Consider the following 21,248-nt stretch of genomic DNA (forward strand, 5'->3'; position numbering starts at 1 on the left):
TATATCTTATGACTCGTTACTTGACCACTCTGTTTGTCGCAACAGACTGTATGAACACACTGCTTTCAAATGCGTCTTCTTTTGTTTAGTTTGCTTTGAACAAGTGCATTGAAATAAATTACTGTAGCTCTATTAAAGCAGAAGTAAGTGATCCGGTCATTTTGGCTAATGCTGCGTTCCAGGCAGGCTTTTGAAACTGTAAGTTACAGCTTCAAGTCACGACTTACGACTTTGTAGCGTTCCAGGCAACCCGCAACTCGCGTTTCTCCGACCTGTTTTACCTGTGAAAGTCACTATAACGGCCACTCGTAACTTCCGACCTGTGAACTCGCACCAGATCGACCTGGTACGACTTCACAGGTCGGAAAAACACGAGTTACGGGCTGCCCTGAACGCACCATAACGTCTTGTCAGCCGATGGAGTTAGCAGCCCCCGCCCTCGTCATGGATCTATTGGTCCTCGTCCCTACGTCACCACATTCACGCGCATCCCTTGGCTGCACACACAGCCCTTCATGCCGTTCTCTCTCCTCATTGGATAAAAATTGTAGGATACAAGAAAAGTTTTCTCTTCGGCTCAGAGCAGAGCAGAGTGACTGAGAGACTGTTTCGGTCCAAACACTCTATATAAGTGATTGCTGTCGGAAGATATAACTATTTAAGACTTATATTAACACAAAAATATTGCTTACTTCTGCTTTAATACCTTTGTCAAAGAAAATCATCCTCAAACAATCAGACGCCTGGTAGTATTAGTTGATTAACAGATTTTTTTCGACAATTAATTAAAAATACTTTGATTTCACTTTAAAAAAAAACACAGTTTCCAGCCATTTTTGCTGTGTCTCAAATTGCACGCACGTGTTGTAGCCTACAGTCGCTCCACAGCATGCTCAGGGCTGTGGAGTATGAATTTTACAGAGGGTAGTCTTGTCCCAAATGCAACACTGCTGTGGTGCAAAGGAAATGACAATCGCAACATGTGACCGCGATTATTGCCCACCTGCCGCCTGCTTTGCTCACTTGACTTCAAAATGAACGTTTCACTTTCCCGTGTTTTCCCCTTGTGTCATTCGATGTGGAAATCATGCTGCCATCTGCACCAGCACCGTGTCGTCGCTTGAAAATATTTGGATGGCCCCTCCCCATCTGCAGTGAACTGAGATGACAGCTGCTGAGGGTGAGCGCTGTCCATTGATTTACACTCAGTCTGGAGTGTGCCGTTTGAGTACTTGTAGTGCACTGCAGGCTGCTGTAGCCGTCAGTGTGCACACACCTATCCAGTCGAAATGTAAGAAGTGTCAGTAAATAAGTATACGTGAATTCACACACAGCTGCTGAACGTGTTCAGATTTTAAGTCGGGCAATTTCAATGATATACACAGACTGTAAGACAAAAAAATGAAGTGAAACTTGTGTAAAATGCCAAGAAAATGAGTTCAACCAGCTTTGATAAAGTCACTATCTGTTCTTTGTCTGACTCGAGCAAACTGAGTACATTTAGGTTGAGTGGCTGTGAGGATGGAGTTGCATCAACTGCTCAGCTCATTTTCTTACATTGTCACCAACTCTTTTAAGTGGGGATGTTGTGTCATATCCACTTCCTCTCCCTCCACCGTGTTGTAACTGCACCTGACTGGAAAATTACTGCCACCAGCTGTTTATCACAACCAACCAGCTCCATCTGGGAGTTCATCTGCACCAGCATCAAACTTTTCAATCCATACAAAGTTTTATAAAATGCCTTTTTAATGGGAGATCATACAAGCTTGAAATCTCAGAGTGACTTCAATGTACAATTATTTATTATGAACAAGTTCACATCTCAGTTTACATCAGATAGAGTGAACAACAGTGCAGGTGTTTTTTGAGCTCATAATAAAAGCTTTTTATTTTTCTTGTTTATTTTGTGACATAACTACTTCATGTGCATGCTGTACAGGTTACATACACACTAACACACATAATCCATCGTGATGAAATGCCATCAGCCTGTATGATATTTCCATTTATCATCACATGGCAGGGCTCCTCTTTACGAGTCGTCTCCACGCGTGACTTGTGAGAGGAGAAAGACTGAGCGCCATCTGATAAAGGCTTTATAATCATTTGCAGTGGCTGAATGAGCATAATGGCTGGTCTCTGCCCATTCAGCCGACCGGTACACAGGACACGGGGAATGACGGCAAGGACACTAAGTCAACGCCCGCCAGGCTGGATTCACTCTGATGTCTCGGTGTTATTGTCCATGTCAAGGTTATAAAAAAAAAAGGGTGCAGGTCAAAAATTATGATGCATGCAGTGTTGTCATCTCATGAAGGCGAATATACTACAGTGTGGATGGATGGCTCGTGGATGGTGCGTGCCGCCTTGCCTTTACCGTCCTTTAGTGCTGTTATGAGAATGACTTTATTCTGTGGGTGAGATAACAGAGAAGCGTGAAACACACATCTTCTACAGGTCCATTCGAATAAAGAGATGCAGCCTGTTACATACTCTGTTGTTACTAAAACCCATAAACAAACTGGGGGTTTTCATCCCAAGGTCAATTTCTATTTCACATTCAAGTCTCCATCCTCCTTCCTGTGACACCTGGAGACACACACAGAGAGAGAGAGAGAGAGAGAGAGAAAGAGAGGGGGGTGGGCGCACGTCACTGGTGTTTTTCGTTTTGCTTTTTAGACGTCTTAAAGTGGATTGTAGCTGTCAGTGGCACTCAGGGAAGCTTCATTAGTCGTCAGAGGGAGGCAAGGCTGTGACTCATGCCTGCGTGAAGAGACCAATGGGCAGCCGGAGCCTCAGATATAAATAACGAATAAAAACATTCTTGAGAGAGAGAAAGAAAGAGAGAGAGAGAGTGGGGGTCACTTGCGCGCTGCTGGATGGGATTTTATTAGCGCTCCTCGTTGGTATTCCGCCGCCGCCGCTGGACTGCTGCTTGTCGCGCCTTTGGGTGGCAATTGTAACATCTAGTTATAGTTTCTCTGGACTCGACAACCTGTGCGCCGGTAAGATGCCTCCTTTTCTTTTCTTTTCTTTTTTTTTTTTCCAGCTGCGCCCTTCACAGAGAGACAGACAGGTTACTGTTGATCATATAGCGTCGGAGTTATTTCTGGACCATTTAAAAAAAAAAAAAAAACATATTAATTAGAGAACACCCTCAGAATCAAAAATTCACCGTGTCGTTTGAGAGAAATTAGTCCCAGATGAGTGGCGGAAGGAATTCATTAGTTGTCCAGCGTGTCTCTCATATCATGATGACATTGAGTGATGATAGTGTGGGAAATGCTTGTTCAAAGCGCACCTTAATTGAAATGTCGATTGCTGAGTCAATAAGTGAATGACGTATGTGGGTGTTATAGCCTACATATTATCAATATTCGTTTAATAAATCAATCTTATTTATTATGGGATGATGAAGCTTTTCTGTCGCTATTTCGTTTTATTTTTCCTAATACGGACTCTTAACTGTGTCAAGATGAATGTGTCTGTTTTAAATCGTGTTTTTTTAATACATTATCAGATGCTGTGGTTTTATCACAGATCAGATTGTAGCTAAGGCTTTGGTGCTTTGACTATCAGCGGAAAAAATGTCATAACTTGGAATAGGAAATATATTTCTTTTATCTACAGATTGAAACTTTTATTGTTCTCTGACATTGGCCCAGTGTTCTACAGTGGACATTATATCGAAGGCCATTATGTTATCACCAAAACTATTCATCCTGACGTGCGTAATGCTTGTGCGTCGTGCGCAATCCTCTCCAGGTTGCGCGTCCTGATTCACAGCCCACTCAGATATCCTTCGGGGATAAATCGTCCCTGGCGACGCGATCACATCAGTTTCTGCTCACACCCGGGCCTGACTATTACACCGACTGCAATCATTCAAATATATAGACTTCTAGGCTGCTGGAAGTTGTGAGGTGGATGAGCTGAACGGGGCCATTTCTAACCGTGGACCGTTTTGTTTGCAGTTGAATTATTTCCCAGCTGGAGATCAGATAAGAGAAGGACTGATGGCGACGTCTGAGCCGAGAGCCACCGGCGGGGACCAGGACCCCAACTCCGCCAATTTAAGACCTCCGTCCTCAAGTAGGTCCTCATCACACAATCCTGCCTCTGATAGCAACACCGTGGTCCGGGAGGGGGTGGGGTGGGGGGTGGGGGGTTAAATTCTCGTTAGGGCTGTTCCTCTCCGGAGCGCTGCTCGCTGTGCTTACAGAAGAGACCAGGGAATCGGACCGGGGCTCGGTGCCTTGCTCAGAGACACTTCTGCAGTGCGATGCGATCCACTGGCAGCACGAGGACTTCCACCCAGCTCAGCCCTTCACACCTCTGTCTGCCTCTCCCTCTCCCCTCTCTCTCTCTCTCTCTCTCTCTCCTCCTCCTCCTCCTCCTCCTCTGTCTGATGAAAAGCGGCTCTCTCCCGGGCCATTTGCTGTGCGGCTCCGTCGTTAATCATTCCGGTTAAAAACAGAGCCATCACAGCTGCCTGTCGCTGTCTGGACGATCAGCGGCGCGCGCCCAGCGCTGGACGTGGCGCAGAAATAATGCGCCATTAGAGCAACGATATTTATACTGAACTGACCCAAGAGCACGTTATGATAACGACTTTACAGAAAATATGCATTTGATGACAAAAATTTTTTTGATTTTAATAATAATTTGGTCTATTTTCTTGCACACGCGCTCTCTTATTCTGGGTTTCAAAAACAATTTTACAAACGATTTGGACAAATTGTCTATTTTGCCTATTTGAAATGATTTATTCCTATCATTTTCCTGAATGTTTAAGGCCTGCAGGCTGCAGGCTGTATAGCTGATTTTGTCCTGTTCATATTTATATTTTTATGGCTGAACCTATTTAGGAAGAGCCTACATGAACCCATGGGTTAATTAATCATTTTAAGCCTTTGTCGCAGTCACTATATGGACTCCATTATAGTGCACTTGAGCAGCCATCTGCAGTGCAACGCCGGGAAATAATTACAGTTTTTTTTTGTCTTCAGACAAATATGAAAGGAAATGGACTACACATCCCGAGGGCCAGTTTAATTTCATATTTAATCTTTATCAAATTAAAAATGTTTGAAGCCTTTGCTTATTTGTGGCCCTTAGGTGTCAGTAAATGTTTCTTATCTTAAAACATCTTATTGTTATTTTAAAATGTGAATTTGTGCTGGGCAAAAAAAAAAGCCCATTAAAAAGAAGATGTTTGTTTTGTCTGACTTGCTCGTATGCTGCTGCTGGATGTTGCCATTATCTCTCTGCCACGCTCCATCTCACGCCTGGCGGCTTCTTGTGTCTGTACGTGCGTGTATCCGTGCGTGTGACTATGTGTGTGTGTGTACGCCTTGGCCTCAGCACCTCGAGCTGTTCTCCGCTTTATCTCGGAATGAAATTGCCTCAGTAAATTTAAATACTTGTTTTTGTTTTGAAAGTTTTCCATCAGGTGAACTCTGTCTGCCTCCGCCGCCGCGCGCTCTGCATTTTCTTCCCTCCGGCTTCTGCTCCATCTCTGCTCACGCATGTCCACGCTCGGGTCTGTGTGCGTGCGTGCGTGTGCATGGCGTATGAACGAGACGCACTATACTGTTAGTTTCTGCATCTAGCCTGCTATAGACTTCCCAGTCACAGACATTACCAGCTCGCTCCAGTCACATACTGTGTTTCACTCAATTAATTCCTGCCCTCCTCCGTGAGCTCATTTCACGGGTGTTAATTCCAGTCCGCCCCTTGGCTGGGTGTGTGAGCCGGCGTGGATCTGCCGGTCGGGCCACTGCCGGTCCCTATTGATTAAACCTAAATCGGAAATGTTATAAGACTCATCCCTTCATGATCAGAGTGTCGTACAGCTGAATAAAAATGGGTTAATTCTCGATCAACAAAGGCAACACCCAAAGAAAGAAATTGGAAAGAAAGAAAGAAAGAAAGAAAGAAAGAAAGAAAGAAAGAAAGAATATAACCTCACCTGAGGCCTCACGTTCACACACCTGGCCAAGAGCCGTGCGCATCACGCCTCCACTGTGCTCACTGTGCTCCACCCGCTTCACATCCATCACCGCCTCTGTCCACGCTGTGTCCGCGGCCTGCAACATGACAAACTCAAAACGTTCATTTATGTTTTAGCCTACGAATATGCGTGGATGCACGGATGCACGCGGAAACTGGGGATGAAGATCTGTGGTAAGTTGTTGTCGGAGGGTCCTGATGTTTGCAACATTTTTCCCCCAATTACAGGCCACAGATTTTTTTTTTTCTTCCATTTCTTAATATAGGCTAAGTGACATCTGAAAGAACCTGATTACCATATGAATCCTTCGCATTGAGGCTGCGGTTTCTGCATCCTTTGCTTTAAAAAAAAAAATCATCATATTCTCGGTGATTCTATTATTATTGTGTTTTTCCTCATCTCGAGGCCTTCAGAAATAGGCCATGATACAGGCAGCTTAAAGCAGGGCCATCCACAACTGTCACTGTGCGTTTCCATCCACTAAAGGTCAGTGGACATTAGCCTTTAAGTCTGGTGATGAGAGCCCCGGACCAGCCCCCCCAGTCACCCCTCAGCCCCCTCTTGCCTTTTCCATCTCATCAGAAGGAGGGGAATCCACCAGACAAACCTGGAGATGTGGAAATGTGGCGTTTAAAGCCCAGACCGTCCCTCTGCCTCACATTAACCAGTAAATGAAGGAGCACTCTCAGTCATCCCCCACTCACACAGGCCTGTTTCTTGAGTGACATTTACCTAAATACCAATCAGTGCAGCCTCTATATTTTACTGTGAGAGGCGGATGTGACGTCGAAGGGAGGGTGTGTTTTTTTCTCAATTTGAAGGAATTTGTTTCTTTCACTGGCTTAAAAAAAAAGTAAATCTATACAGTAATATTTTGCCCCTGTAGAACAGAGATGAATGCAATGCAGATATGATCCATTCTTACAGCCATAGGACATTATTGGACTGTTTAATCAATTAAGATCGAATATGTTTTTACCATTTCTGAGAACGAGAAATTGACTAGTAGATTTTGATTGGTCGAAATGACATTTTAATGGACAGGAAATTGAATGGAGATATTTCTGTAATATTTCTATAGGGTATTCAGATATTGATTTTGAATCCTGCCATTTAGGATTTAATGAAGATGGTGTGATAGAGTTCCCAGTGAGAAATATAAATGGTTTTGCGCACAATTAGGCCCACACACTTCTGTGCAGAACGAAGAGGGCCTATATATGCACAACAGTGATGGATCATAGTTCAACACACACAATAGGCCGCGTGCAGAGGCAGCCCTCCTCCGGGCTGTGTACATCCTTCATTAACCCTCTTTATGGGCTGTGTATTTATTGGCGGCATGGGTCATCGTCGCCGCGGGCGGTGCTGCCCACTGAGCCGGTCAGTCTGATCGGACAGGACGGTGCTTCCTGACCGGGGTGTGGTGGTGACGTCACAGGGTGGGGCGGTCACCCAAACGTGTGTGTGTGTGTGTGTTTTGTGCGTGCCAACACATGAAGCTCAGGCTATATAAGTTTGATCTGAGGGCTGATTTTAGACAGATATTTTTCAGTAGCTGCTTTACAGAAAATATTTGGATTTTCATTACACCTAAAAAAAAACAAAAAAAAAAACTGCATATTATCTGTTATTTTATTAGATTAATCAGTTTTGTTCTATTGTTTGGTCTTTTTCTTTGTGCGTGGGAGATGGAGATGTTTGGTGATAACTCGTGCCCCTCGCCGTGTAACACCCTAGGGTTCCTGCAGAAGAACAACAGTCTGGACGAGAAGGGGAGGCTCGCGGGCCAGAAGAACCTGCTCTCGTGCGACAACAGTGACAGGGACGCGCGCTTCCGCCACACGGAGACCGACTTCTCCAACCTGTTCGCCCGAGGTGAGAGCCACCGAACACACCAACAAAGCCGTTTTAGCTTTACTGTGAGCTCATTCATTGAATTGAATTGTTTTCTGTAATTTTTGTCAGAGTAAAGAGACTGAAGGCCTCCCAGAACCAGAAAATCCCCCTTATTTTTGATTTTTTCAGTTGCTCTGGTTCTTTCTTGCATGATAATGTAAACTGCACCAGATTTAAGCCATGAAAAAAAACAATGGCAACATTATTATTAGGCTAATATGTAGAAAAAGAACACAAAATTCGGTTGTGGCAATGGTGTTTAAAATGGAGGCTCTGCTTTGTCTATTTGGCTTTTATTTGTCCTTTAAAATGAAGAAACACCGGTTTGGGCTCCAGGAAGATAACCCAACGCTTGTGTTTGTCGTGTTTTGCGTTCTGGCTCTTTAATGAGTTTGAACTATCTCACCACATTAGTCAAAAATCATGGCCATGTTACTCTCTAGGAGGAGTCTGCCTTATAACTACTAAATATGACCTCATACAGCAGAATAATTAGCCAAGGATATAAAACACACAAATCACTAACATAAAAATGCCAGTAGCCTACCTGAATAAAGTTGTAAGAAGGAGGCCTCCATTAGGCCCAGATGATCATCTCCATCTCCTCACCTTACAGACCTGCTGCCCGCCAAAAATGGAGAGGAGCCCACCATACAGTTCTTGTTGGAGGTGGTCGACATCCTCACCAACTACGTCAAGAAGACTTTCGACCGCTCCACCAAGGTGCTGGACTTCCACCACCCTCACCAGCTGCTGGAGGGCATGGAGGGCTTCAACCTGGAGCTGTCCGAGCAGCCCGAGTCCCTGGAGCAGATCCTGGTGGACTGCAGGGACACGCTCAAATATGGCGTCCGGACAGGTAGGCTGCTGCGTCGCGGCCCGGGGACCTTCTGGAATATGATTTAATAAAGCTGACTACAATTACGGCCCTTTGAATAATTCATATGTGGCCTATGTTATTAACGGACAGTATGGAGACAAAAGGCTCTCTCAGTTGAAATTGGCCTTTTTTAAATATTCATTTTTTGTCTTTAGACCAAGATATAGCTACACATTATGATGCAAAATAAAATATGCAATTACAGCTGGAAATTACTTTACTCATTTTATGATATTCATATCTCCAATAATATTCCTAATCTGTCAGTAGCTGTAGTGGGCTAGAACAAAAAACGGAGAAAAAAAGTATTCATTTTATCACTTTCATGTAAATTAATACCAACATTTTTAGTGTACAGAGGTGAATTCAGCATAAACTATTAGGGAAGACGCTGTTTTCCAGACTGTATACACCTTATTACGATGACTGCTTTATTTATTGTCCCCCTGGTAATTCAGTTGACATCCTCCTTTTCTTTCTCCCTCGACTTATTAAAGCGAATGTCGCCTGAGGGGGGTGTGGGGCTAAACACGGGCTGTTTCAGGCTGTTAAAAACGACAGCGCTCAAACTGTCTCTTGGGTTTTATATATCAGACACTTTCTACTGTGTCCACAACTCAACACCACTTCTCACAAGGAGACGTGGTGTGTGTGTGTGTGTTTTGGACTGGAGGAGCTGTCCGAGGTGCTGGAAGAAGGAGCTCAGTCTTCCCCCTTCTCACCAGTGTATTTGAAACGATCTTAGATCTTATATATATATATATATATATATATATATATATATAAACGTGAGCCATACATCATTGTATCCACAAGGTACTTATACTGTATATCCATGACTGCATTTAGGCTGCAGGCCTATTGTGTGCAAGCACCTCAGAGACTAAATGGCTGTCACACAGCCTTGTTACCAGTGTAATTATGGTACACAGTGAACAGGCTATGTCAGATCCCTCTGGTTTCACGGTTGACCACGGGAATACAAAATGAAATCAAAAAGACTATGAATACTGAAACAAGTAGCTGTTTGTCAATACTGCTGATGTTGTGTTTTTATTCTAAGAATATTGTCACAATGTGAACTAGGTGGTGATCTTAACCCAGCAGGGCATTGTAGTTGTAATGCAGTACGTTTTTGTGTAATACACGTTTTCCTCCCTCCTTATAAAAGCCATGATTACCCCATTAATACAGAATGTGTATGATTTTCTTATGTTCAGGTCATCCACGCTTTTTCAACCAGTTGTCCTCAGGTCTGGACATCATTGGTCTGGCTGGAGAGTGGCTCACTTCCACTGCAAACACCAACATGTGAGTCCTATCACGCTGCTGTCCTAGTTTTGTGCTTGTGCATGACAGTTATATGGGGAAACACCTCTATATGTCACGACAGGACAACTGAGAACCCCTGTTTGTAGGACACTGGAAATAGGTCCCAGTCATCATCATATAAGTCATTATGGAAGATGCTTATGGTGTTTCCCCTCAGCTCACTTCACCATTGGTTACAAGATCCTCTGAGGGCAGTTATATAAAGTGTTTGTTTTGTCCTGTAGAGACTGTGTGTTGACAGACGCTGGGCGGCCACTGTATATCGGAGCAGCTCAGCCCCAGGGCTGCTTAGATTGCATATTGATCTCAGGTCACAGTTACATGGTGGCCCAGTCTGATAGAGGGCACGAACCACATCGACATCACACATGTGCAACACAGATAGACATACACATACACACACACACACGTTGTAAATAAGCTATAAGTGTGTGATCACGAGAATAGAATGAGAAACATCATATTAACACTGCTGTAGTGTACAATATCTGAACAAACACTCACAATATGGCTGTTAGTAAAACTTCTACTTCCTCAGCGTAGGGATGAATACATCTGTCACTTCAATTCATTTCTTTACTCTGATGTAAGGCTGCAATTAATTGTTATATTCATTATCAACTGATCTTCCGATTATTTCCTCAATTAAGATGAGGTTATTTGTTCCATTTATAAAATGTCACAATTTCTCCCCATCCATGACCCCATCCAAAACCTATTACTGTAATATAGATAATATATTACCATATAAGAAATAACATTTATCCTCAACAATATACAAGCTGAAAAGGGGAATGTGTGTCATTTTCTTATTAAAAGATAATGGGCCAACTACCTCTGATCTCTGTATTAAAAATCAGAGAGGTCATGACAGTCACAGTGACTGAGATATGGAAGACAAGGAAAATTACATTGCAATTACTTCTATAAATATAAGTCACTTAAGTGCAACAAATCTGCAGGAGTTTCATTTGATAACACAAATGTAGAGATGTGTTGACATCCCAGAGTTTCATGGTACAAACTGACGTGGGGCTGCAAATACAGCAGGACCTCCGCATTGCACAGAATAAACAGTGGGTAGAAGACAATAGACTCCAGTCAGTACACACAAAATGAGCTTATTCTCTAACTATTGTGGCCAATGTCCTTTCTCCTGAGGATAATAAGCCAAAAGCGCTGAGGGAAAATTGAGATACTTAATTTATCCTATTTCTCAAAACATTAGCTCAGGGAGCCACCCCCTCTTAGGAAAAACTTTCCCATCTCATCTACGGCTTGGAGGAACTGGCCATTGAATTCACACACACACACACACACACACACACACACACACACACACACACACACACACACACACACACACACACACACACACACACACACACACACACACGCACGCTCATGCACACTTTCATAATGACTTGTACACACACACACACACACCAGCTCTGGCTGTCCCAGATACAGCAGCTAAGGTTTCCAGTCCATTGACTGCAGGCTCATTGTGAGCTGGTCTTAGCAGATAGGCCAGCTGGGCCCCACACTGACACACAATGTCCTCCGGCTGCACAGAAAACCCTGTCACACTGTGGAAACTGACTGCTGCAGCTCCCTGTGGAGCGCTCATTCTGGCTCTATTGTCCCTGTGGAGTCAGACTGACTCAGTGGTCCTTTTAGAGGCTGAGAGGAGAGCGTGGTTGGGGGGTCAAAGGGTTAGTCACATAGAGACACACGCACACACACATTCAAACACAGACTCGTACACATTGAGTGCCCTTGATGACGATAATAAGGGCATTTAGGGGCCGTCCCTGGAGAGAGGCAGGTGACTGAGGGGTAATTTTCACCCTGAAAAGACCAATGATTGGCTCTGATTGTGATAATGATCACCATTATTGTCATTACAGCGTGAAATGACATGGAGAGAAGGAGAATTTTAAAAAGGTGCACTGATTTTGTTCCTTTTCTGATGCACCTCGGGTGAATTTTAGGAGAAAATGAAAGGGAAACATCCAGGATATTGACTATTTTGTGCTCCTTATATGAGCCATAATTCCAGTATATCAAACAACATGATGTTTCTGAAAATAAGGGCAGCGAGGGGCTGCGGAGTGAGACATTGTGTCTTCTTTGTGATTTTATCCCCTGTTGTGGCTGGTCATGGTCAAAGCCCAGCAGTCATAATCTCGTCTGGTGTATCGACTAGAAGCTAATGTTCCAATCAAATCCATCCCGTGGGTTTGTCCTCACCAGGCATAATTACACAAGAAAAATGTGTCTGTCGTCTATTTTTCCTCATCTCTATGTTTCTGTTTTTGTTCTCAACCGCGGCTGTCGCTCCCGTTTCTTTTTTCCTCTTTTTCTGTTTCTTCGTTCTGTCTTGTCCTCTGTGCGCTTTCCTCTCTCTCTCTCTCTCCACATCCTTCCCTCCTCTTCTTTTGTTGTCAGTTTTCTTCACTGCATTGTTTCCCTAAAGCCCCCCCACCCCCTCCTTTCTCTTGTCCTCACAGCTTATCCCCCCCCCCCCGTCTACAAAATGCTCAGTCCTTGTTTAGAGACCTACTTGTAACAAAAAAACTAGAGAGGAACTGAGGAGGAGAGAGAGGAGATAATGTTGTTGTTGTTTTAGATGTGGACGGTGGTGGCTGATGGAAGTGGGGGGGTGTTGTGTAACTGGCCTCATTAGACTCAGGGTAAATAGGGATCAGTCCTAAGGGTGGATGGGAGGTGGTGAGATGTCCTGTCACTTAGCAAAGAGAGCAAAAGCTCAGGCTCTCTGACACATTTAACCTACTTTATCTTCTCCAGGAGCTTTGTTCCTGTGTTGTCTGTTGAGCCGCCAGTCATTTACTCATTTTATCTTTTGTCAAGAGGTTAGATGCAACTCTACCGGATTTTTAGAAGTTGTTTTATGTCGCTCTTCTTCTTGTGTTGAGAAGATTATTTTCTGACTTTTCATCTTTTCCTTCTCTTGTAACGACAGAATAACATTAATAATAATGGCCGCTCATCCTCACTTCCTGTATTTTGGGGCCAGCAGTGGCTGTTATCTCTTTAAAACACCCTCTCTTTCTGTCTGTCCCTCACACACACCAACACACACACACTCACATAACACACACTCGTACATTCACCTCCTCTCAGCCATCAAATCAGCCCCATTCAGGCTCGCCACTGAGATTGGCAGGATTGACAGATAGCCATCAGAGCTTTGTGTGCTTTAATTAAACCACTGAGTGATTTTAGGAGGCATTTGAATATTGATGTTTGCTGCCCAACTCCTATCAGACACTTTTTAATTAGCCCAGTCAGCGCAAGCTCCAGTTTGTGCTCTGAGGATGGAATTATAACAGAGCTAATGAAAAACCACTGAGTGTGTGTGTGTGTGTGTGTGTGTGTGTGTGTGTGTGTGGGTGTATTATTACTGTATTTGGTCTTTATAATCTGCGTGTGTGTGCACAAGAGTTTTCTTTCATTCTTCTTGCTCACAAAGCAGATGTTGATGACTCATCTGTTGCAGTGATGGTGAATGACACACTATATTCATCAGTTGTGTTGTGTTGTGTTGACAGGTTCACCTATGAGATTGCTCCAGTGTTTGTGTTGATGGAGCAGCTGACATTGAAGAAAATGAGAGAGATGATTGGTTGGCCAGACGGAGAGGGAGATGGAATCTTTTCACCAGGTTGGTCCATTGTACCAGCATCCATTTCCATATATTATAATATAATTACTTTTTCAATAAATATAAAAACCACTGAGGCCTATCCGTTTTGGTAATACGTAATACTACAGTTTATGTGTTCTTCTGTCCGTGGTGCTGATATGTCCTTCTCTACTCAACAGGGGGTGCTATCTCCAACATGTACAGTGTCATGATCGCACGTTACAAGTATTTCCCAGAGGTCAAGACCAAGGGCATGTCTGCTGCTCCAAGGCTTGTCCTCTTCACATCTGAACACGTAGGTCACCATGAACAGACACTAAAACACTTTCATTATATCAACTGTTTTATTTATTTTAAAAATAGAAATAATAATTTTACACTTTTTTGTTTCATTCCTAATGTTGATTCATAAGAACATATATTTGTGGTAATAAGCAAAAACCATCTCAGGCTTCTCTCTGGAGCTCTACAAACAGCAGGCCAATAAGCCGATCAGAGAAGAGGAGGTTCTGGTCCTCTCCTCTGATTGGCTGTTTTTTTTCCTGAAGGATTGAATGAAATTTTGTTAATTTTAAGTTTTTAATCAACATTTTCAGTGTTAGATGGTGGGCTCAGATGGGCGGGGCTTGAGGCATGGCTGAGAGGGTTGACTGCTTTGTTGTGACATCACAAAGTTACAGAAGTCCTGGTTTTAAGGCTGAATTTCTGAACACAGGCTGTGTGCGTTTCTCTGTGGACTGAGGTTTTGATACTTTAACTGTATCAATAGAGAACCTAGATCTGCTTTGTAACCAAGAGGACATGGAAATAACACTCTATACAATATGGGCCCTTTAAGTTTGCTCGTACGTCTTCACTGACTGTAGATTGAGGCCACTGAAGAGCTCTTGTTGTAATACGTAGGTCTATTTGAATCAGTGCAATGGCTATTTTAATAGATTCATTCCGCTGTTATCACATCCATTTTGTCTGTAAAGAACATCACAGCTGACAATATATCAGCCAGACAAAGCTCATGTAGCAATTAGCTCACAAATATCTCCTCTCTGCATGAATTTAGCTGTTATTTTATGGGCCAATCATTTATTGTCTTTATGTGTGCTCCCCTCAGAGTCACTACTCCATAAAGAAGGCAGGAGCTGCTCTGGGCTTTGGCAGTGAAAATGTGATCCTGCTGAGCACAGATGAGAGGTACAGGGTTCGCTGTAGAAATTTAAAACCACAATCACAACAAAAATTGTGTGAAAATACCATCATGAAAAGCCATGAAACACATGCTCTGCTCTGCACTCTTTCAGAGGGAGAGTGATTCCTTCAGATCTGGAGGCCAAGATCATTGATGCTAAACAGAAGGTTGGTATCTGTCCTACATCTTCTCCTTCTTCTACTCTGATTTCCTCTCTCTTACCAAGAATTTGCCCTCTAAGTCGTATGTTCATGTTGACTCTGCAGGGTTACGTGCCATTGTTTGTGAACGCCACCGCTGGTTCAACTGTGTACGGCGCATTTGACCCCATCAATGAGATCGCTGACATCTGTGAGAAGTACAACTTGTGGCTCCATGTCGATGTAAGTAGCTGACCCTGGGTCAGATGCTGTGGTATTTTCAGGGGACACTATGTCCTCGTCTGTGTAGGTGATGGTAACTTCTTGTGTCCTCAGGGAGCGTGGGGTGGTGGACTGCTTATGTCCAGAAAACATCGCCATAAGCTGAATGGAGTTGAGAGGTTAGTAGTACACAATGTTACATAGATTTTTTAATGTATTCTTGCTTTTAACGGCATGTTAACACAAATATTAACCTTTACAGGGCCAACTCTGTCACATGGAACCCTCACAAGATGATGGGCGTGCCTCTGCAGTGCTCTGCCATCCTGGTCAGAGAGAAGGTACGGTGAAGACCCGCACACTGTTTCTCATAAAGTGCTAGAAGTCCATCAGGTCTTACATGGTTGCATATCTGAACGTATTCTTGATGTTGCATTCTCGTGAAATCGGGCAGACGTCAGACAGACAACAGACGCTGCATGTAACAGGATAAACAAGCGTCTATGTAAACAAGTGGTCCGCCAGCACGAGGCAAAACAATACAGGCCTGACAATATGTTGTCATGGTGATGTCGTATTGTTTACCTGACCCACGTTTTACCGTCTTTCTCTGGTGGAGTAGAATGACATCCGGTTGGTTTGCCGACGGCCGTCTGCCTGACTGCACCTGAATGCAACATCAGTGCCTCCGTCCTTCCTCACACTACACAGTGGTGACAGTTTTAACAGGCGCTAGCTGGAAAACTTTCAGGCCTGGACTACACGTATATGGATATTTTTTTAAGCGGATATTTTCGTCTTCGTTTAAAAAAAAAACTTTGTCCACACCACAGAAATATCTCTGTCCATAGGCTACGAAGAGGCAAAACTGAAAACGATCGCCTCATGCCCGGCCGGTGGTGGCGATCAGCAAAATGTAAAATACCACAGAAGAAAAACGCTATGAGCGCAGTCAAATCATGGTCAGGAAGAAGCAGTCAAACGGCAGATTTTAAATCGTGAACTACTGCCAGACATGCGTGCTCTCTCTCTCTCTCTCTCTCTCTCTCTCTGTGTGTGTGTGTGTGAGAACGAAAATAACGGAGAAACAGTGCTATGCGGACATGAATGAATGGCGGAAAATCTATTTGTGGTGGACGTAATTCATCACGAATAAATGAAAACACTGCAGTGCAAAGCACAGATAGCCCGGTACATGTGTACCATTGTTGACAACCGTTTTGCTTCCATGCATGTGCGAACGGCTTGTCGCTAGGCGACAGCTCCGTTTAACGCCGCTGCACGGATCCAGTCAATCGGATATTTTTTTATTTCTCCACTCTTTTATCCGTTTAAAAATATCTCCGTATATGTGGGTGAAATCGCCGTGTTGGTGTGGTTGAAAGGCCCAGTTGGACAGAAAAATGTGCGTTTAGGAATACAGTATATCGTATTCGTGTAGTCCAGGCCTCAGAGCCGACAGCTCCGCTGAGTTTCCGTGGTTACCTACGGTCACGCTGCCACTGAACCTAAAAAATGGCGATGCAACATGGCCGCCTCAGTTCAGTGCATCCTTATGTATTTGTAACGACTTGTAACAAGTCATTCTAAGGTACGAGAAAGCTTTCATCTGTATGCGGGTGTGATTCGACTTCAGTGAAATACGTATTTATGAAAGACATATTTGATTTTTGCTAATAAAAGGCCAAATAAGTTACATACTGGGGCTTTAACATTGTGTGGCCGTTGTCTCTGTCTGTAGGGAATCCTGGCAGGCTGTAACTCCATGTGCGCTGGCTACCTGTTCCAACCAGACAAACAGTACGACGTCACGTACGACACAGGAGACAAGGCCATCCAGTGCGGCCGACATGTTGACATCTTTAAGTTCTGGCTCATGTGGAAGGCCAAGGTGAGATGGAGTGAGACAGAAACACACATTTACATCTGCTAAACTGTAAATTGTTCATTAATCAACACATAGAAATGTACTCAAGGCAAAAAAAACTGTCATTGTCTTAATCATAATAGACGCTTTAAGTTTATATTCAGTGTTTTTTGTTGTAATTATTGCATTACCACTTTTTCCCCTGCAGGGCACCATTGGGTTTGAGCAGCATATTGACAAGTGTCTGGACCTGTCTCAGTACCTGTACAACAAGATCAAGAACAGGGAGGGATATGAGATGGTGTTTGATGGAGTGGTGAGCTTGTCTACTCTTCTGATCTATCTGTGTTCAAATTAAATATAATATAGAAACAGTTTTTGTCCTGCTTTATGATCCATTGAGAAAATGGAAATTCACTTTTCACAATATGGGCCCTCACAGTATTTTTCTTGGTCTACCTCCATCTTTATTTAATTTTATTTTTGTTTGGTGTAAATGAAAAAAGTAACCCGTGTGTGTGTGTGTTTATTTTCTGTCTGTAGCCCCAGCACACCAACGTTTGTTTCTGGTACATCCCACCCAGCCTGAGAGGGATGCCACACGGCGATGAGCGGCGAGAAAAACTCCACAGGGTAGGATGAGCTTTCACATTCACCCCGCCTTTCTGAATCACACAGCTGATGGATGACGTTCTTATACGGCTGTTTTTTCTCACTCCATCAGGTGGCACCAAAGATCAAGGCCATGATGATGGAGTCCGGGACCACCATGGTGGGCTACCAGCCTCAGGGCCAAAAAGTCAACTTCTTCCGTATGGTTGTCTCCAACCCGGCGGCCACCCAGTCTGACATCGACTTCCTCATCGATGAGATCGAGAGGCTGGGTCACGACCTGTAGGCCTCGGGCATCGTCACTACAGCCTGGAGGTCTTCTATCTGTTGTATTTCCAATGGGGGGAAACATTTACAGTGCTGCAGACGGAGTAATGACAGGACTTGTTGTAGGTTCTTTCTATCCGGTCTATCTCTGCCTGAAGCATTTTGATTGTTTCTCCAGCTGAAGAGAAACTAGCAATGAGAGCGAGAGAGAGAGACTTGGAGCTTCTTACTAACTCCGTCCCACATAGTTCCTCCTGTAGACAAAATATGTAAACCAGTATCTGAAAGCTCCAGGTACAACAAACATGCTCTCTAATGTGTGTGTGTGTGTGTGTGTGTGCTGTGGAAGCCTGTAATGTATGTATGTGCGTGCTCTCGTCTCGTAGTTTGTCTTTTAATCTCTGTGTGCGTGTGTGCGACGGAGTGTGTGTGAACGTGATCGAAAGACATAAGGGAGAAAAGCACAGATCAAAATATTACACAGTATCATAGATTATTCTGCTGTATCATACATTCGCTACACACAATTGAATCATTGGTGCTTTCAGCTGTACATATATATATTTAATCTTTAGTGCACCAGACCTACTTGTCCTAAACCAGTGTCCAGGCCCCTGAAGCAGTGTGTGTGTGCAGGTGAGCATGTGGCACACTGTGTGTATCCTGTCATGTATTTTAGGCTGTAGGCCACTGTGTTAAAAATAAGCTAATGTGCACACCATAGATAAGTGTGTTAACCTGAGAGGTTTTTATCTAACATCCAGCAACAAGATCCAGTCTGCAATATTTTCCCTTTGTAAAAGTTGAAAAGTAAGATTTAAAATGTCTACGGCGATCCCACGTCTGTAAAACGCTGGCTCGTTGTCTGTTTCATGCAATCATGTGATTCCCATATGTGTTTATAACATTGTTAAAATATGAACATTTGATTATTTAAGAACAAATATTTATTGCATTTCCACTGTTTGCAGATTCAGGTATTTTTTTTGTTGTAAATGTATCTCTATGTGTATTACACTGTAATACATTTGTAAATGTAATCACAGGAACTTGAGTAAAAGTTTATTTATAGTGATTTGTCAGCCAAAGAGAGAGAACCGGGAACAGAGCAATCCATCGTCCTTCATATATAAGTTCTTATAGATCCTAGGTGTTTGTAAAATGTTACCTATTGACCCTTGACTGCGATGCAATTTCTATGGTGTGTTTCTTTCTGTGATTGTGAGTCTTTTTGACTGAATGTTTTGAAATGACTGACTGGCCTTCTGGTGAGATTAAGAATGAAGTCTATATAAACCTCGGGCGGCGGTGCTGGTCTTTTATTTTAGAGAGAAGCACAAGGATGTGAGAATGTACTCTCCTCTCGAGACTGGGAAGAAAGGATTGTTGTATCTGTCTGAATCCTAATGCATTTACTGTAATATAGTATATTAATTGTAATACATATTACCTGTATTCTCAGTGTTATGGGAGCTCAATGGGATATCTTATATGAAGAGTTCCTGTTTGTGTCTTTGCACAATGTTCACCTTTCTTTCTTCCATTGTAAATGGATGTGTACTATGGCAGTATTATATAAAGAGTTATGTTAACAAAGTATTTATGGTATCTATAGGGACCATATGTGAATGGCACAATTGCATAAATCATATTTAAGGTAATCTGTGTACTGTATGTGACCAGTGACTCCTGTACAAGACCAACCCCACATGTAAGGGAACGTTTCCCAGGAGCTTTTCAGTAGGCACTTTAACAGAGTCATACCATCTGGAAAAAGATCTTTAATAAAGTCTATTAAAGGAAAAAACAAGTCTGGATTATTGAAACACACACATAAAATCACTCTCTCTCTCTTTCGCACATTTATTTTGCTCCATGGTTTCTCAATTCACTCTCATGAAGAGGATTTTGGTCTATGCACCAAAATATCCCCCTCTCCTTCTTAACCGCCCTTAGCTACACACACACACACACACACACACACACACACACACACACACTCACTCACTCTTGCCTCCTGCCTAATCATCCTGGAGGAGGCTTTGTTTGCCCCCCAGCTGTGTGTCGGATTGGCTGTTCTCCAGCGTGAAACCCTCCTCTCAAATCAGCTCCTTCTCTTGTTTATTTTCTCCTTTTCCTCTCTCTTTCTCCTCTCTTCATCTCCTCCACCTCCTTCTCTTCTGTTTTCTTTCCCCACATTTGCACCTTTCTTATTTTGCTCTTTTGTCTTATTTCCTCCCATCTCTCCTCACTTGCGTTTGTATTTCTGTGACTCAGCCTCACTAAGCCACCATTTCACAGAGGCACAAAGGCATTGGCTACACTGTCTCATAACCTTCACATGGAGGGAATAAAAATATCAGAGGGAGGAGAGGTTGTGGATTGAAGCTTACGTTAAGTTCTACTTTGTGGACCAAAGTGAAGAAGTGGTGTGCTGCTGCTGCCCTCTGGTGGTGGATCTATGTCTGCACAATTATCCAAAGCAAAACACTCCATAGCTTTGTGAACATCACATATAGAATAAACATGATTCCAAATCGCAAAATGTAAACTAAAGTGTAAAGTTTTTTCTGAGTTGTTCATGATAAGAAACCAAACAGTGATACAACATTAAACACAGTAGGCTACATGGTGATAACTAAACAAATCTAATTAGCTCCACGTTAAAGAAACTAACATTTGCCTTATAAAATCTAAGCCTGCTGTCCTTCAGTCAACAGGAGGGTATTATGGTCTGTAAAGCCTATAGTTACTGCTCATTAGCCATCAGGAACATTTTGGTGTCTGGTGTTCCCATCCAAGACCTGCTCATGTATTGCTGAGAACTGATCTGAGTCACTGTAGCAAAACATATAACAGGTCAATGGGAACCTAAGCACTTCTCTTGAAAGGCAACTATTTCTCTTGTCATATGAGTTTATTCATTGTCATATGAATGAAATCCATCCATCATCCACAATTTTTCACGACAAAGACCACTTGTGTTTTTAAAAGCTTTGCCCTGTGACTAAAAATCCTGTCTGAAAAACCTAGATGGATTCATAAAAATGGAGCAGAAAGGAAAAGTAGAGATAAACCTGCCTGCTAAATAAAATACCACAAAAATCCAGTTGCAACTTGGATGAGATTTAGAATTTCATTTTATTTTACACAATAG

General features: G+C 43.1%; 1 protein-coding gene across 2 annotated transcripts; it reads left to right on the forward strand.

Moving 5' to 3' along the window:
* The first annotated feature begins 2,710 nt into the window (after window positions 1–2,710).
* On the forward strand, window positions 2,711–19,898 carry LOC146971088 (glutamate decarboxylase 1-like). Of its 2 annotated transcripts, XM_085805103.1 has the most exons (17): window positions 2,711–3,008; window positions 3,978–4,095; window positions 6,133–6,189; window positions 7,757–7,894; window positions 8,532–8,774; window positions 10,016–10,106; window positions 13,703–13,815; window positions 13,977–14,092; window positions 14,909–14,988; window positions 15,096–15,150; window positions 15,250–15,366; window positions 15,460–15,524; window positions 15,608–15,686; window positions 17,087–17,236; window positions 17,421–17,528; window positions 17,756–17,845; window positions 17,937–19,898. In XM_085805103.1, the coding sequence occupies exons 2-17, from the start codon at window positions 4,020–4,022 to the stop codon at window positions 18,108–18,110; spliced, it is 1,752 nt and encodes a 583-aa protein (XP_085661229.1). In that variant the 5' UTR covers window positions 2,711–3,008; window positions 3,978–4,019; the 3' UTR covers window positions 18,111–19,898. The 2 variants fall into 2 exon arrangements, with proteins under 2 accessions (XP_085661229.1, XP_085661231.1); XM_085805105.1 differs by lacking the exon at window positions 6,133–6,189 and having other exon boundaries at window positions 2,721–3,008.
* Window positions 19,899–21,248: the final 1,350 nt, after the last annotated feature.

The sequence above is a fragment of the Trachurus japonicus genome, chromosome 17 (assembly GCF_045865225.1).
Source record: "Trachurus japonicus isolate A0001 chromosome 17, Traja_1.0".
Lineage (NCBI taxonomy): Eukaryota > Metazoa > Chordata > Actinopteri > Carangiformes > Carangidae > Trachurus > Trachurus japonicus.

Coding starts and splice junctions, on each gene's coding strand:
- LOC146971088 (XM_085805103.1), top strand. CDS start 4,020: ATGGCGACGTCTGAGCCGAGAGCCACCGGCGGGGACCAGGACCCCAAC. Junction 8,775..10,015: donor CAAATATGGCGTCCGGACAG/GTAGGCTGCTGC, acceptor TCTTATGTTCAG/GTCATCCACGCTTTTTCAAC. Junction 13,816..13,976: donor AGATGGAATCTTTTCACCAG/GTTGGTCCATTG, acceptor TCTACTCAACAG/GGGGTGCTATCTCCAACATG.